The 17,748-nt window shown below is 41.4% G+C and overlaps 2 protein-coding genes and 1 pseudogene across 3 annotated transcripts in view; 1 reads left to right on the forward strand and 2 right to left on the reverse strand.

Annotated features, from left to right (window-relative positions):
- Nucleotides 1–186: 186 nt before the first annotated feature.
- Nucleotides 187–3,744, reverse strand: NOA1 (nitric oxide associated 1). The gene is made up of 3 exons (XM_027089634.1): nucleotides 2,399–3,744; nucleotides 1,102–1,266; nucleotides 187–482 (listed from the first exon to the last, which is right to left on the reverse strand). The coding sequence occupies exons 1-3, from the start codon at nucleotides 3,540–3,542 to the stop codon at nucleotides 265–267; spliced, it is 1,527 nt and encodes a 508-aa protein (XP_026945435.1). The 5' UTR covers nucleotides 3,543–3,744; the 3' UTR covers nucleotides 187–264.
- A 971-nt stretch (nucleotides 3,745–4,715) lies between these two features.
- POLR2B (RNA polymerase II subunit B) overlaps nucleotides 4,716–17,748 on the forward strand; it is a 46,127-nt gene continuing 33,094 nt past the window's right edge. The window contains exons 1-6 of one of the 2 annotated variants that reach the window (XM_027089664.1): nucleotides 4,716–4,845; nucleotides 7,285–7,357; nucleotides 10,584–10,734; nucleotides 14,991–15,103; nucleotides 15,229–15,448; nucleotides 15,832–15,990. In XM_027089664.1, the coding sequence (XP_026945465.1) occupies nucleotides 4,827–4,845; nucleotides 7,285–7,357; nucleotides 10,584–10,734; nucleotides 14,991–15,103; nucleotides 15,229–15,448; nucleotides 15,832–15,990 (735 nt within the window). In that variant the 5' untranslated portion in view covers nucleotides 4,716–4,826. Of the gene's footprint in view, nucleotides 4,846–7,284; nucleotides 7,358–10,583; nucleotides 10,735–14,990; nucleotides 15,104–15,228; nucleotides 15,449–15,831; nucleotides 15,991–17,748 lie in introns of those variants that run through there. The other variant, XM_027089665.1, reaches the window with a different exon arrangement.
- LOC113611045 (coatomer subunit zeta-1 pseudogene) lies at nucleotides 13,751–14,536 on the reverse strand (annotated as a pseudogene).

Raw genomic sequence — 17,748 nt, forward strand, 5'->3', positions numbered from 1 at the left:
TGCAGTGATATTTATGATTTCTTCCAACCTCAAAATCTAGGATTCTGTAAATGTCTTCCTAACTAAGGTAACAACCACAAGGATAGAAGTAGGTTGTTAGCAGTGACGTCTACCAAATGGCATACAGTACTTGATGGCATATAGATTCATCCCTGAAACGCTTCTATGCATGAATCAGAACTGAGTCTAAAATGAAAGGATACCTCTTTTTCTGCCAATTAAGACACTACTCTTGCAATTGAAAGTTAATGTTTCTAAAAGACATTAAATACCTACACAATTTTCTTTTGTAATTCCAGGGGTGTCATAAAACCAGTGGGCATCTTTCACATCTTGTGGGGTCAATTCTACTCGTTTGGTGGATTTATCTGCAACCATAACAGGTTCATTTCCCATGTCAAAGGCAAGTGAATCGGCATCAAACTCAAAGGCAGCTTTATTCTTCTGTTCTTCTGAATACAAGAATGTTCTTCCAACTCTTCCTAGAACAAGTTATACTGAAGTTAGTAGTCACTCCTTTAAAGCTTTTGACTTGAGACAGGTAGTTCTTAAGTTTGCCTCGTAGAAGTTACTAGGACTAACAATGGTGTTTGGAAGGAAGTGAGACCACAATGATACTTTTGCTTTATTTCTAAATGCAGTGGGAGTCGGACTCTTGCATTGATCAAGTATGTGTGGCTGGCTGTGCACACTGGGCAAAGGGGGAGAGTGTTGGGAATCAAACTGTTTTTAGTAAAGAAAGGTTGTAAAGAGATACCAAGGAAAGGGGGACAATCCAATTTAAACCTGCTGCAGGTCAACAACTTGTACAGGGGGCTGGTATCTTAGTGAAAATGCTTGTTGCTGACAATGGCCAGAGAGGCAGTTATTTGCATTTCCTTTCCTGGATTTCTCCAAGTATCTGCTGTCTCAATTTTCCCAACACAATGAATTCTGGGTTTCCAAACAGTAGCCTTGCCTCTAAAAGGCCTCTCTGTTCCAGAAAGAGGAAGTGTCTCTCCCCACAAAAACTGGCTAGCTCCAGAGAGCTCTATTTCAGGTTGTTCTACAGAAAATTTTAGCGTAGACCTAAGGCAGAGTTTTCCTACAGAAGATGCTTACCTACTACGTAACCATGCTTTTTCAAGAGATTAAGTTTATTTTGTTCTTGCTGACTAAGATCTTCTTCTGCTTCCGTTGCATCTCTTTTAAGCCTTTTTTGCCTTTGAAACATTCTGTAAGGAGTTGGGTTACAAATAGGAAACTTCAGAAGGTTTAATGTAGTACCTGAAATACCAAAGAAGACATACATTCTCATAAACGTTGTACAAGAAAATGGAATAAAACATGTATGAGGATCTACACTGTCTTGGATACTGTGATTATTTCTCTTAACTTTCATGACAACCCTCCACAAAATTATTCTTACTTTACAGATGAGGCAATAGGTTCAGAGATTGGCCCACAAGCTAAACCAGGATTTGAATGCCAAATCTACAGGCCTGACCTTTTTCCATCTTCTGCATACTCCTAACCGGTATAAAAGCACTTCTGTGTATAAGTCAACCAGTGTCCCTGACAGAGAAGTACAGCTTATCAAGCAAAGTTCAACACTGGTTTCAAAGAATCAAATGAAGTAGTTCGCTTTGCCAACTATTAGATACAAACAGGTCACAGAAGGACCCATTTTACAATTACTACAGACGTTTCTTAAAGTCACAAAGTTGATATTTCTTTGCAACAAAGCCACATATATTGCATTAGTGAATTATTCAAATGTTAAATCTGTATAGTACTCTCCTGACTAAACTCAAGATATGAAGAGTGAGACTGAAGGGTGGAGGGAGGTTTAGAAAGTAAAAGGACTTTCTGGAGAAATATACAAAGAACTAAAGTTACAAGGGAAACCTCCAAGAGAGCAGACACTGCTTTGTCCCCTGGTTCATCTACAGTGCCTAGAACAGTGACTGGTACCTAGAAGTACTCTAATTATTTCTATTGGAAAGTTACTAAAACATGTACTGAATTTCCAAGCATTAAACTGACACAAAAGAGAAATGTGACCGAAGTAGGTAGAGAATTTTTAAAGGAAGCCTCCAGCCAGCCCCTGGTGTACATTAAGGAAGGATATAGGACTAGGTGCCTGAACTACGATCAGACTTCCAGCTTCTCAGAAAACGAAGGAGGGTACTTCCCTGGTGGTGCAGTGGGTAAGACTCCACGCTCCCAATGCAGGAGGCCTGGGTTCGATCCCTGGTCAGGGAACTAGATCCCACATGCATGCCATAACTAAGAAGCCAGCCTGCCGCAACTAAGGAGCCCAAGTGCTGCAACTAAGGAGCCTGCCTACCTCAAGACCAGGCACAACCAAATAAATATTTTAAAAAAATACGAAGGGGACGGGCATCCTAAGGCTCACCAGGCCAAGAGGAGATGGTGGCTCTGTCGATAGCCTCAGCGCCCTTGGCGATGCAGTAATCGGACTCCAGGAGCGTGTTGAAGAGAGTGGACTTGCCAGCGTTGGTGGCGCCAACCAGGTAGACGTCGCCGCGGTAGCGCCAGGAACGCTGGAGCGCGGAGATCAACTCTTCGACTCCATAGCCAGTCTTGGCGCTGATGAGCCGCACGTCTCTGAGCACTGTGCGGGACCTGGGCGAAAGATTCGCATTCTCCCCGTCCCGTGGCCGGTCCTCGCTGGGGTGTTGTGGCCTTCGGTAGCCAGGGGGCGGCAGGAGCCCGGCGCGGGTACAGTCGTCCCACAGTCGCTCCCGGAGCCGCTGTCGGTAGCCGGGAGTATCCTGGGGCAGCAGGTCCACCTTGTTTCCCAGCACGATCAGCTGCTTGGGGCCCACCAGCGCGGGCAGGTGGGGCAGCAGGGCGTCGGGCAGATCAAGCAGGTCCACCATGTACAGCACCAGGGCGGGCTCGGGCCGCCGCAGCGCGGCAGTCACCAGCTCCAGGTACTGCTCGCGACTCACCTGCACGTGCAGGGCGCGCCGGTGATGCACCAGCAGCCAGCAGCGCTGGCACACGGTCTGCGTCAGTCCGCCGTCCTCCTGCGCCGCCGCGCTGAGGAACTTCTCGCTGGGCAGGTAACCGGGCAGTCCCGGGTCCTGGCAGTGCAGCTCCGCCCCGCATCCCGAACAGTTTAGGCCGCTGGGCGGCACCGTCGCGTCCGGGTGCCCCACGACCGGGTGCACCCGCCGGCCGGTGCGTAGTTTCTGCTGCCGCCGCTCCTCCCGCCGCTGCAGCACCCGTCGCTCCTCCTCCTGACGCTGCTGCAGCTCCCGCAGCTGGTCTTGGAGGGTCACTGCGGGCTCCGAATCCGGGACGTACTCGGGGAACACAAAACTCTCCTCCATGTCAGCCCTTCCTTGGTTATCCCCAGTCGCTGTCGCGCCACGGGGAAGCCCACATCCCAGGCCGGATGAGTGCCGGGAGGTGGAGTTGGCCGCACATCTCCTCTCGAGGAGCGTCTCCCGGAGGCCATGGCGCGCTATCGTGGGAGTGGATCCCCGCAGGAAGCTGCACAGAAGCCTACGAGTGAGGCCCGCGGGCAGCATGAGAAACGCGGGCGTGGGCAAAGGGGCTGAGCCACCTTTTCTCACGTGCTCTGTGGCCCCAGATGTGCGTAAAACGGTAGCGACAGCCCGGGACTACCTGAGAGCTGTCATTTTTCAGCGTCGCACTTCAGCTCCTCCTCTCGCGTCTAATCTCGTGAGTTCTCGCGATGAAGGCTCTGTGGTCAGAGAGCCCACTTAAAGCGGAGATAAATGCCCCGCGCACCTTAACTGGGGTGGGTTGGCCCAATAGGCTAGTGAGTGAGGGTTTATCAACTTTCAGGCTTCTTCAACGCGCCACTGCTGGCACTACGTGCCGTTAAGAAATCACATTTTTTTAAAGCTTCGTATTGTTTTGTCTTTCGGATTGGAAAATAGAAAATCTAATGCCGCAGACTTATGGCCACAATTAAAACCTTTTATTAATACATCTTCCTGGCTTTATTATTTTTTTGCGGGTGTCAGTATTTGTGCAACAACATTAAAATATTTCTTAAACATTTTAAAAAATTGACTATGGTTTATGTACACGGAAATCTTTTTTTTTTTTTTTTTGCGGTACGCGGACTCACTGTTGTGGCCTGTCCCGTTGCGGAGCACAGGCTCCGGAGCACAGAAATCATTTTTTTTTGTTTTGTTTTGTTTTTGTGGTACACGGGCCTCTCACTGTTGTGGCCTCTCCCGCTGCGGAGCACAGGCTCCGGACGCGCAGGCTCAGCAGCCATGGCTCACGGGCCCAGCCGCTCCGCGGCACATGGGATCTTCCCGGACCGGGGCATGAACCCTTGTCCCCTGCATCGGCAGGCGGACTCTCAACCACTGCGCCACCAGGGAAGCCCAGAAATCATTTTTTAAATCTTCGTATTTTTAAGTCTTTGGAACCGAAAAAAATAAAGCACGGCTACAGCTAAACCCTTTATTATTAAATCTTTTTGACTTTTTTTTTTTTTAGGTGCCATTATTTGTGCAACAACACTGAAAAACAAAGTTTCATTGGCTGGATCCGACTCAAACTGTAAAGAACAGTTCTCATTCTCAGGCACGGGGAAACTTCAGCCCACAAATCGCGCATGCACAATACTAACCCTTAACACAGCTTACCCTACCCTTCGCGCAGGCGCAGACCTTAATTGGCGTCTTTGTGGGCGGAGCTTCGTGTGGGACGCAGCGTATTCTGGGAACGCCGGAGACGGAAATTACTTCGCCTCACGCTGCGGACGTCGGAGTCGTTGCGCGCCTTTCCGTGTGTGATTTCTAGAGTTAGGAGCTCCGGAACCGTTTGCCAATATGTATGACGCGGACGAGGGTAGGTGACCACCCAGAACACTCCGTGGCGACCCGTCTAAGGGGGGAAACGTGGGTAGCTGGACGAGTTGAGGATTTGCGGTCTCCTCCTCGGCCCGCCGCACCATGGCCCCAGTCGTTTCCCCACACTCCCGAGGCCGGGAACGAATCCGGGATTTTGAGAGGTGGAGGGTGCAGGGAACGTAGCCTTTATCATCTCGGTCAGGGTGACTCTTGTTCTCTCCTCTGTCTGCCCCTGGGTGAGTCTGACACTCCCTTCCCGTCTTGAAAACAGCGCGCAGAACCATGCGACAGGTTCCGTTGTTCCGACTTTGAAGCAAAGGACTCCTTTTTTGATTTCCCTTAAGGCGAGAGTTAATGAATTTATGAATAGTTGAATTTTTGAGCATCACCCTGTGCCAGGCATTGTGTTAGGCTCTGGAAGAACTCTGGGGACAAGGAATATAGTTTCTGTGTGTGTGCGGCGCGGGGGCAGGGTTTGGTTTAGTTTGGCGTTCCTTCATGCTGTCATATGCCTAAGTAAATTATTTTAAAAGATGACCTTTACATTTCCTCTATCCGCGAGATGACACAGTTCTAGATGGTAGGTATTTTAACGAACAGGGACAGTATGTCTTTTTCTTTTTATATGTAGAGTTCGTAGTCACGTGTAGTGTATTTTCATTATATATTTTTAATGCTCCCTCTTCCGTTCTCCAAAGCTGCTATTTCAAAGTTCGTTTTCTTCTAGCTCCCAATCTCCTGGCCACCGCTTACATTTCTCTTTATTCCCTCAGCTACTTCATGGAGAAAATAGAAGCAAAAACTTAAACTCTACTGTTTAAACTTGTCTCATTTTTATCTTGCGTCTAGAAATTTATTAGCATCATTGTATTCTTTTTCTTAACTCCTGAGAAAAAAATTCAAAAAAAGTTTTTTCAGCTTAATTTTTTGAGTAGGTAATATAGTCTCATTTCTCAGAGGCTAGAAAACAAAAATGTTAAAAAGGATAAATGATGTACAAGTATAACTAAAACTGACTTCATTATTACCTCTCCTTTTCCAACCTTCCTACTTCTCCTGGGTGGCTGTGATAATAACATCTAGTGTGCCATCAAAGCTAGAAATCTCCAAGCCATTTTAGATACCTTTGTCTATTTTACCTCACCCCCCATGTGTAGGAGTCAGTAATTCCAGACCATTCAAGAAGCACTTATTAATAATTTATTTTGGATATGTATCAAATTTTGAATCAAAGTTGTTAAGTTTTACAGACTATGTATATAGGTCAGAATAGAAAAACAAAAATAGAGCACATTTATTCTTTTGCATAAGAAGATGAGACTAATATTAGCACCAGTGCACACTGATTTTTCAAATGCCCCATTTTATAAATTACTGTTGCTGCACAAACTCCCCAAAGTTTTGCTGCTTAAAAATTATTTAATATGTTCATGGATTAAATGAGTCAGGAATTTGGACAGGCATAGTAGGAATGACTTGTCTGTTGCCTGATGTCTGTCAGTGGTTGAACTGGGAAGACACAAAGGCTGAGTGTTGACTGCTGGGGGCTGGGTGATCTGGAGTGTTTACTCATGTGTCTGGCATCTAGCCTAGGAAAACACAGGACTAGGATTGCTAATTGCAGCATCTGGTAAGTGGGCCCACTGTTTAGATTTTCTCACCTAAGTAGTAGGAGTTCTTAATGGCAGCTCAGGGCTCCAGAAGTAAGTGTTTCAATAAAGAAGGTGGAATTGCATTGTTATTCCTGACCTAGCTTCTAAAATCATGTAGCATTGCTTTAGCTGTATTCTCTTAGTTATGGGAGAGTCAAAAACCCACCCAGATTCAAGGGGAGGAAGCATAGACCCTCTATATTTTGATGGTAGGAGTGTCTAGATCATTTTATAAAAGAGCATGTGAAATGGAAGATAGTTGTGTCCATCTTTGGAAAATACAGCCTGTCATCCCTGTCCATGTGTGAAATGTTGCTGTTATAGACAGCTCACCTTAAGGTATTGCCCAGCTATTGGAGTCCTTTGCTGACTCCTCCCTCTTAACCTGATCTCTGACTCCAGTCTCTGAGGAGCCTATTGATCAGAGGATTATGAGCTTGCTGCTAGTTATCATTATAGGTAGTTATTAATGAGAATTATATGGGCTTCTTGGAGATGATGGAACAATTACAGATTCACACGACTTGCACTGAACCTTTCTCACGAGGCCTCTTTGTGTATTGGGAGAATACTGTGACGTAGGCCTATGTATGTGTACATATATACCTATGTATATTGTTTCATTACAGTTCAGGTAATGTGATGACTAAAATTTTAAAGAAGTGGGTAAAGCGATTGTTTTTTATTTAGTAAAGAGTAAATGTGTTTTTGCTACTTCACATCATAGTAAGATGTGAGCTAGTAGTATTTATTGCAAGTGAGAATGATTTTTTTTGTTTTTGCAGATATGCAATATGATGAGGATGATGATGAAATCACACCAGATTTGTGGCAAGAGGCATGCTGGATTGTAATTAGGTAACTTTTTAGACCAAACTGAATAAATTTTAAAAGGCACTGTAAACTATACAGGGATTTCCTGCTTATTCTGTGTTTGAAAATTAGATGTTCTGTGTGAATATGCTGCATGAGAGCTGGTTTGTCATTTTATTTATTTTTTTAACTTTTAAAGTATTCTGATATACAGAATAGTTACACAAAGAATTCATGTACACTTCACCCAGATTCCCTAAATGTTAACCTTATGCTGTGTTTTCTTTGCCTTATTCTTTCTCTGTCTACGTATTTTTTTCTGAAATATTTGAGTCAGTTGTTTACCTAGGAATATTCTTTTACAGAATCATAATCTTATTAAAATAAGGAAATTAATACAGTAATCTTATTTAATCTAGAGACCTTACGCAGATTTTGCCAGTGTCCCAGTAATGTTCATAGCAAAATAAAAATTTTCTTATCCTGGATCCAACATAAGATCATATATTACATCTTGTTTTCATGACTTATTCTTTTGTCTTCTATAATCTAGAACAGTTCCTCAATCTTCCTTTCTCTTTTTTTGTTTCTCAAACTCACCATCTCTCTACAGCTTCCCATGACCTCACCTTTTTTTTTTGGCCTTGACATTTTTGAAGAATATAGGCAAATTATTTTTTAGACTGCCCCTCAGTTTGGGTTTGTCTGATGTTTCCTCATGATTAGATTCAGATGATTACTTTTGGCAACAGTGATGTTCTGCTCTCAGTGCATTGTATCAGGAGGCACATGATGCCTATTTGTTACATTACTGGTGCTGTTAATTTGATTCCTCTTGGTTTTCTCCTTGTTTTAAATGGATAAAGTTATAACAGGTGGTATTTCGACCCACATTCCCATCCAATTCTAAGTGTAATTAAACTGTAATAAAACTCAGCAGGAAGCCTTACATATAGGTAAGAGAAGTAACTTTTAAGTAATAAAGTAACATCCTGCTATGTTAGGATATAAAATGCTACAAGTCTCCTCACTTACCAAACTGACAGGTGCTTTGTATATAGTAACATTTTGATGCCTGTTTGAGCCCCACCATCTCCAAGATGCACATCCTCTCAGTTGACACTCCCTTTTCAAAGAGCACAAGCTTCTGACATTCTACCAGTTGTGTATGGAATAAAACTGAACCTTTGCTGAACGTTGTTTTGTTAAAAATATGAGTTTTGGGGATGTAAGTATGTGTTTATTTTTCCTATTAAACATGGGCTATAAACACTTTGTATTGAGACACTTGAATCTTCTATGATTTTGAGTATTAAACACAAAGAGACATTTTTAGCCAGATATTTGGAGTATGCCTATATTTTGTGATTGCCAGGGAGAAAGAATATTTTGATCTTAGCCAAAAAAAACAAATTGTTTTCAACTTATGTGACAAATTGCTCAAGGATTATATATGCTATTTGACAAGTCCTTGCATTTACCATTTGTTACAGAATAAAATGCCGTTTGATCTTTATATTTTAATTGATTATAGGTGCTTTAGTTTTTTGTGATATGACATTTTGTTTTTTCACTATTTAATATCAAGTGATCTTTCCCAAGCATTGTGAATGTGATATTACTTAATATATAGTGACTTCAGTAAGATGTCTCTTGGACAATAGTCATGGTAGTAGATACCATAAATAAGAACTATTCAAATAGTTTAGGTGTTTAAGGGATGGCATTCTAATGAAGTACTGTCCTAATGATTTTGGGGAGAGTAACTATGGTTCAGCTTCCTGGGAGGATGAAACTTGTCCATAGTTTTTTAAAGATTTTTCATTGTAAATTGTCCATAAAAACCATTGCTGTTTACCTTACAGATTGTGCTTTCCATGTGCTTATGTACCAATGGCTGACCCAAATGGTTGTGAGAAATTTCTTTCCTGTCAGCTCACAGTCTCTACTGAAGGAAGTTGCCTCCACTCTTCTTGAGTCTGTGCCTTATACAGGGATGAATGTGTACTGTGTTCTCTGCCATAGAGAGCTTCTAATATTGGTGGCCATGGTTGATTGAATCAGGGTGGAACCTTGACCCAAAGCCAGCCAATCTGTAGGCTGGCCAGTTACGTGTGAGGTGATCTGATGATGCCAAAATGGAAGGCTGATGATTAGTTGGGCTACGAATGTTGTCTCAGAAAATTGATGTGAGGATGGGGGGAGTTAGTTACTAGGCAGAGAGGGCAAGGAGCTAAGTCCAGCTATGCAGCTTTTCCTGTGTGGTGGTGAGGGGAGAGATTCCTCTTGCAAACGGTGTGTCTACTCTTTTCGAGTCTCTGTCCTTCTTTAGGGCTTCAGTATTTGATTTCTGTGTCTATACTAATAGCTTTGATCTCTCACCCTTGCTCCATTTTTAATCAGTCATTTGCTGAGTATTTTCACTTGAATGACTTAGTCCCATCTTACCTTTAACATATTCAAAGTAGAATAATCTTTAACCTAAAATCAAAGTTCTTACATATGCTATATTTTAGTCATTGATATCATTTTCTTCCCTCTTATTCAAATTAAAGTTCTTATTTTTATCTTTTTTTCCATGCTTTTTTTTGTTATATAAGTTTTAGGTGGACAGCATTATAGTTCAACATCTGAATACACTACAGAGGGATCACCACCACAGTCTAGTTACCATCCATCACCATACATTTGACCCCCTTCACCCATTTCACCCACACACACTAACCCCCTCCTCTCTGGTAACCACTAATCTGTTCTCTGTGTTTGTGAGCTTTTGTTATCTTTTGTTTGTCGGTTGGTTTTGGTTTGGGTTTTTTTTTTTAAGATTCCACATATGAGTGAAATCATGTGGTATTTGTTTTTCTCTGACTTTTTTCACTTAGCATAATATTCTCTTTGTCCATATTGTCATTTATTTTTCTGTTTGACTATGCATTTCATTAGTTTTGAGAAATGTTTCAAGAGATTGGATGAAATTTATCTATAAAGGACATTTATAAATTAGGGCTTCCTTATAGTTCTTATGTTGTGCTTTAATAATTTTACCCATAAGTATGTCTCATTTCCCCAAACTTAACAATAAGTCCTACAAAGAAAGTGTTCCTAATCTTACCTCTTTTTTGGACACCTCATAGTATTTTATGTAGTGATGAGTGCAGAGTGTTGGTATTTAATGATTAGTATTTGTCAAATTTGATGATAATGAAAATGGGGAAATATGCTAGAAAACATCACTAGGTGTAACTGATTATGAACTCAAATATTTTCCCAGTTCCTATTTTGATGAGAAAGGCTTGGTCAGACAACAGCTGGATTCTTTTGATGAGTTTATTCAGATGTCTGTTCAAAGAATTGTGGAAGATGCTCCACCTATAGACCTACAAGCCGAAGCTCAGCATGCTAGTGGAGAAGTTGAAGAACCGGTAAGATGGTTCAATAAAGTAATATAAATAAGGGTATTGATTTGAAATTTCAGTCCTTCTGTCACCTGGCTTAAAGGTTAAAAAAAGAAAAAGTTAGGAGGTGTTTTTATTAGTGTACTTATAACGTTTCAGTCAGCTCCTGATTTATTCTTACTAATGGAGAGATGCATTTTTGCAAGTAATGCAGAACCCTAATTCTTTTTCAGATAGTATGTGTTTAATAGCCAGGAAGAGGAAACTCAGAGGTATGATGAACTACAAAGGGAAGCAAGCCAGAAATAGTCGTGTTGCCTCAGAAAATCCCACTTTTTTCTTTCACAGAGTAAGGAATCAAAAGAAAAATAGGTGAAGGACCTTTTTCCCTTGATTATTTGTTGCATGAAATACATTATTATATCAATATAAAAGATAATAAGGGAAAAGCACCCAAATATATTAGCTCTTTTAACTTTTCTAAGTTCATTGTAGTCTTTTTTTTTTTTTACACATATGCATGTTTTCAGCATTGTTAAATCATAGCAAGGCTATCATTTTAGAATCTAGTTTTACATGAGTGATTGTAAATAACTGTGTAGTCCAAAAAATGACTGTCCCTAGTTTTTTTTTTTTTTTTTTTTTAACATTATTTATTTATTTATTGGCCGTGCTGCCTGGCTTGCGGGACCTCAGTTCCCTGACCAGGGATTGAACCTGAACCACGGCAGTGAAAGCCCAGAATCCTAACCACTAGGCCACCAGGGAACTCCCATGTCCTTAGTTTCTGAGTAGAGAGGCAGCATGATGGGCCTTGAGGGACAGGGAAAGCTAAAAAAAAATGAGGTAGAGAAGAAGTAGAATTAGACAGAGGGAGAGATTATTGTTTCCTGCCAGTTCAGTCCCTCTTTTCTGTAGCTTATCTCATAAGGGCTAATGTATTATTCTCATTCTGGTTGGAGGTGCTGCACAGACTTTTGCTGTTAAGGACAAAAATAATTGGCTCTTCTGGCACTGTGTTGGAAAAATGGGTGTAAAATGCTTTTCCTATACTTACGGCGTTTTCTCTTCATGGTCTTTTCAAAACAAGAGAGATAACAATATAACATAGCAGCTTCATAGTGCCAGAATAAGTACTACCAAAGAGCTCTCTCAAGCTTGGCTATCAGAGCTTAGTGGAAAAGATGGGAGGGACTTAAGCTGACTGTGAAGGGCGTTAGTCTTAGTAGGGAAAAGATATTTAATCATTTCAGCAAAAATACTTTGTGTTTTTGGCTTATGGCTGGAATAGAGGGACCACAGTAGTCAGTATATTGTTTTTGGTTTGATCTGTTTTTGATAGGTGTTCGTGGAAGATAAGATGGAACCAGATTGTCACATGCTTTGGATGTCATGGGGCATTGTGGAAAGATTGTCAAAGAATGTACATGAAGCATTATTTTTAAAAGGTTACTTTGGAAATGGTGTTTACTTGGAGTGGGAAGAGGCTGGAGTCAGATTAAAATCTTGGAATAGCTGAAGTTTCAGATAATAATGTCCTAGATTAGGGTAATAGTGGAAATGAGTAGTTGGATGGCTGAATTCCTTTTGGTTCATTATCACCACTAGTTCTCTTTGCTCTTTACCTACTCCAGTTTGGGAAACTTGGGTATTAATAATTTTCCTTTAGTGGTCTGCTTAGTCCCATCTTTTCCTTTTCTGATATTTGATTTAGAGAGAAATCCACTATCCATTTAGCTCTGGAAAGTTCTCATGGATCTTGTTTTATTGGGTAGCAGATAGATATTTAATTGAAAACTTTTCTTTCTCCTTTCTTTCTTTTTTAACTATGGACTGAGCTAAAGTCAGCCAGGGTTGGAAATTCTCATTCCTTTATGTAGAATAGTAATTAGGATTTTCTGTGTGTTTTTAAATTCCTCTTTGCACAGAGCAGTATATGAAGGTGGCTGTCAGCCTGACTCTATACATCCCTTACACAAAAATGCCCCCCAAGGATGCCCAGTTATCCACCCCACTTCAGTTTTGGAGAATTGGCAGGTGGGGCAAAACACTAAGTCTCAGGAGGGTTTCTTGAGACATTTTTGTGGGAAGTTTTGGGTCAAGGGGAGAGATGAGACCCAACAGTGGGTGTGCCATCCTCTGCCTTCCTGGGGAAATCCAAATCCCAAAAGTTTTCTGAAGAGAGGCACCTCTCTCAGTGACCTAGGGAGGGGAGGTGACCAGATGACCAGACCTACTGCCTGGATGTAAGGCTGAGGCAGAGAGAGGACAGGGTCAAGCAGGTATCTCAGACCCAAGACAGAAGAATGAAATGCAAGAGAGGGGGAGAAGGGGACTGAGAGATCCCAGAGGCCCAAGTCATCAGTTCCACCCTGTCTCCAGTTCTGAGCAGAAACTCTTCTTCCCAAGACTACAATGGAGTTTTAGTTCAGGGACTGGCTTTGCTCCAGGGCACAGAGAGGACGAGCCAGGCAGAGATCCCACAGGTAGTGAAGGTGGAGAGTTAAGGTATCGGACAAAAAGATGGACGCTCCCACAGTGGGTACACACAGACCACAGCAGTTTTGAAACTGTAAGCCAGGATCAGGGTAAAACATGCAGCTGTGGCTGAAATACAGAATGTTATAGGCCCTCTCCAATAAAATTTAAATCACTGCTTATTCCACTCTGTCCCCTGCCTATGAGCTGTTCCCAGGGTTTTTTCCAAGGCTGGAGTCCTGGACAGTAAGAAGGAATGGGAGAAAATACTGAGGTCAGCATGTAGGGCTGCGGCTGAGACTTGATATGCCTCTCCCCACCCCCACTCATTCTGTAGAAAAGAATTTGCTCTCCCTCCCCTTGATGGGCTGTTGGGATGAAGGCAGAGTAAAGACAAAGGGAGGAAAACACTCAGCACATTCTTTCTCCTGCTTTGATCTGAAGTGTAGCTGCAGCCAAAGGGCACAGAAGTGGGGGAGAAAATATGGGGGATAGGAAAGCATGGGAGCATAATCCAGTTGAGAAAGGAAGAGGGTTCTTCCACTGCCCTGTGTCCAAAAATCTGCTGAGAGCTTTAGTCCCGGAACTGCAAAAAAGAGTGCGAAGGAATGGGAAGCGTATATGGGTTTGTGGGGGAGGCAGCCACAGACAGGATGGAGATCTAAGGATCCCTGGGATCCCCGAGCTGACTCTGAGAGCATTAGCTGGGGGACTGGATGAGAAGTCACAGCAGAAATGTGGATTTTTTGAGGGGGTATGGAGCCAGGAACAGTGAGGTCTTCACCGAAGGAGTGACCACTTGATCTGTTCTTTGGCTGACTGCAGCACCTGAGACTCAGTCTTCTCTGTAAGGGGGACATCTCCCCTTAGTGCCACCCGCTGTACCACTTGCTGGGGATTGCTCTCTAGGATCACCCCTCAATCTACGATTTCATCCACAACCAAGAAGAACCCCTCCATGTTCTTCAGCAGAGCTCACTTTTCTACATTTTTCCTCAGCATCTGGCTCAGTGAGTCGAAGAAGAGGCAGTTCAGAATAGCCATGAGCATCATCTCATTTTCGTATGAGCTGCCAATCGTATAGAAATAGAGATCGATAACTGCTTTTGCATACCACTGTCAGGCCTCCCAAGAGGGCAGTTTCAGTGTCAGTCTGACAGGTCTTGTTGAAAGTGTTCTTCTCAAAGGTCTTTTGCTCCTTGACACCGAGGTAGCTGTCATCACAGTACTTGGCAAAAAATCTATCTCCATCATTGTCCAGAGTCAGAATGGCTTTGACAGTGTACAAGGAGGGGTCCGAAATCAGTGCATCTATCTTGCCCCATAGCTGGTACCGATGTCTTCTGTACATTTAATTGAAGAGTTAGGTTTTCTTTTTTTCTATCTTCTGTTGATTAGTTTAGAACACACTTCTAATTGTATGAATTTATCTTTTCTTTGTTTTCTGATAACTTTGTTAACCTGACCTAAACTAAGGAGAGGGCACATGAAACAGCTATACAGATCATTAATGCAAATCCATTTCAGTTGTTTGATATGAACTCAGAGCTTAGTCTTTATTTACTTGTGATACATTAAATCTCCTTTTGTCTTCCACCTTAAGAAAGTGATGAAGTATAAAACTTGACATTTGTGGAGTATGAATGTTGCCCTGGGAGAGTCACCATTTTAGTAAAGTGGATTAACTTTGGCATTTTCTAGAGCTGTTTCTACTCAAAATGTTAATGTTGATTAAAATGGAATCATTAAATCGTTTATGGAAAAAAATTATTTACCCTTTTCCATTGTTTTTGTTTTCATTTTAGCCAAGATACTTGCTGAAGTTCGAACAAATTTACCTCTCCAAGCCTACCCATTGGGAAAGAGATGGTGCTCCATCACCGATGATGCCAAATGAGGCCAGATTAAGAAATCTCACGTAAGAAAGATATTTCTTTTCCAGCAGCTGATACTGAAATAAGATTCAGAAAATAAAATTTTAGCCAGTTGAGAGTTTTAGTAATCACCTTAGTATTCACTTGTGATCTACTTTTATTTTCAAAGGTACTCTGCTCCACTTTATGTTGATATAACAAAAACAGTCATTAAAGAAGGCGAAGAACAACTTCAGACACAGCATCAGAAAACTTTTATAGGAAAAATTCCAATTATGTTGCGTTCAACTTACTGCCTATTGAATGGCTTAACAGATCGTGATCTTTGTGAGTTAAATGAATGCCCCTTGGATCCTGGTGGCTACTTCATTATTAATGGATCTGAAAAGGTATAGTAGCATTATTTTTTTTTAATTACCAAATGATGATTAAGATTTAAATCATGAAAGTTGAAATCAAAAAGTAAACTTTTGTATAATCTGGAAGTAGCAGTTGAATTATTAAGGAGGTGACAGCCGAATTTATATTAAACCAAAACTTTGTTTAGTTATATATATTGGGTTGGTCAACCTAATAATATACACTAGAAATTTGGTCAGTTTGAGCTTATATGTTTTGGTGAAGTGTTTATGCAAAATGGAGTTTGTAAAGTTCAAGAATTGATGTTTCAGTGAGCCTATACAGTCAGACTAAATAAAGATGTAGCTTTCACTGTTCTTTCTAATTCAAAGATCTTGTTGGTTTTATGGCTGTAATTTTATTGTCCATATAGGTTCTGATTGCTCAAGAGAAAATGGCAACAAACACAGTCTATGTGTTTGCCAAAAAGGATTCTAAATATGCCTACACAGGAGAGTGTAGATCATGTCTGGAGAATTCTTCTCGACCCACCAGTACTATCTGGGTTAGCATGCTGGCAAGAGGAGGACAGGTATGGACTATTATATGCTATTTGGGTTTATTCCTTTTGGTCTAGTTTTGTAAGTTACCAGACTGCATGTTTAGTCAGAAAGTTTTTCTGGAGCATATTATCAGTGTTGTATGGTAGGCATTTTATTATTTATTTACTACTGTGTAATAAATCACTCCAGTAGCAACATTTATCATCTCACAGTGTCTGGATGTGGATTAGCTGGGTCCTCTGGTCACAGGGCTGCAAACAAAGTGCTTGGGCTGCAGTCATCATCATAAGGCTTATTTGCATGGCTGTCGGCAAGATCCAGTTCCTTGCTGCACAGCTCCCCTCCATACAGCCCCTGACAATATGGCAGCCTGCTTGTCAGAGAGAGTAATTAAGCAGAGCCGTAGAGCATATGAGCAAGGTGGAAATCACCATCTTTTACACCTTAATTTTGGAAGCAACATCCTATCATTTTTGCCATGTTCTTTTTGTTAGATACAAGTCAGTAGTACATCTAGTCTATACTCAGGGGGGGGACTACACAAGGCAGTAGTAGTAGGCAGGGATCATTAGGCACCATCTTAGAAGCCACCTACCATAGGCTTGTTACTTACAATAATGTAATCTAATAATAGCATTTCTTGACTGTTTGCTATGTGCCAATTATGTTATTCAGATTGCTTGATTTAATCTTTGCAACTATACTGGAAATTTGTTGTAATTAACTATTTAATTTCATGTACATTTTTATTTGTAAAATTTTTTTAAATAAGTCATATACACATTAAATAGTTCAAAAAAGTACAAAAAAGCGTACACTATAAAAATTAGTCTTCCTTTGACCCCCAGATCTCTTCTCTAAGAAGCAGCTGATTTGATAATTTCTCATGAATCCATCCAGAAATAGTCTTAATTAAAAAATGCAAATGGGGGCTTTCCTGGTTTTACAGTGGTTAAGATTTCGCCTGCCAGTGCAGGGGACACGGGTTTGATCCCTGGCCTGGGAAGATCCCACATGCCGCAGAGCAATTAAGCCCATATGCCACAACTACTGAGCCCACGTGCCGCAACTACTGAGCCTGCATGCTGCAACTACTGAACCCTGCATGCCTAGAGCCCGTGCTCTGCCACAAGAGAAGGCACTGCAATGAGAAGCCCGTGCACCGCAACAGAGTAGACCCCGCTCACAACTAGAGAAAGCCCACTTGAAGCAACGAAGACCCAATGCAGCCAAAAATAAATTTAAAAATTAAAATAAAAAAAACAAATGGGAGCATACTATGCACACTGTTTGAACATTGCTGATACCTTTTAAAAACAGATTTAGATCAGCAGTTGATCATTGTTTCTAAGTTGATATTCCATGCGTAGATATAGCATAATTTATTGAGCCATTTCCCTTGTGATGGATGTTTAGGTTTCCAGTTTTGTTCTCTATTATAAACAGTTCTGCAGAGTCTAATGTCACTTTAATACGTTTTATAAAGAAGAACTTGAACATTAGAGAGGTTTAAGTGCCTGAAGTTAAAATCCTGTGTGGAATAGGTGTTTTAAAGAATTAAAATGGTTTTTACTTGTGAATGGGGGTAGAATGGGGCCCAAGTACAAGTGTTTGGAAAAGATCCCCAGGTGATTGTGATGTGCATTCTTTGTTGATAAGCATTGGCCTGGATTATGAAGGGCAAAAGAAAGGAAAATCATCTAGATTTAGTGATAAGTTTGATATGAGGATGAATCAGTTAAGATTCTTTGGTTCTTTCCAGAATTTTCATTTAATCAATTTAGGAA

Source organism: Aethalodelphis obliquidens, unplaced genomic scaffold (assembly GCF_003676395.1).
Source record: "Aethalodelphis obliquidens isolate GAN/ISIS:26980383/991018 unplaced genomic scaffold, ASM367639v1 scaffold67, whole genome shotgun sequence".
NCBI classification, from domain to species: domain Eukaryota; kingdom Metazoa; phylum Chordata; class Mammalia; order Artiodactyla; family Delphinidae; genus Aethalodelphis; species Aethalodelphis obliquidens.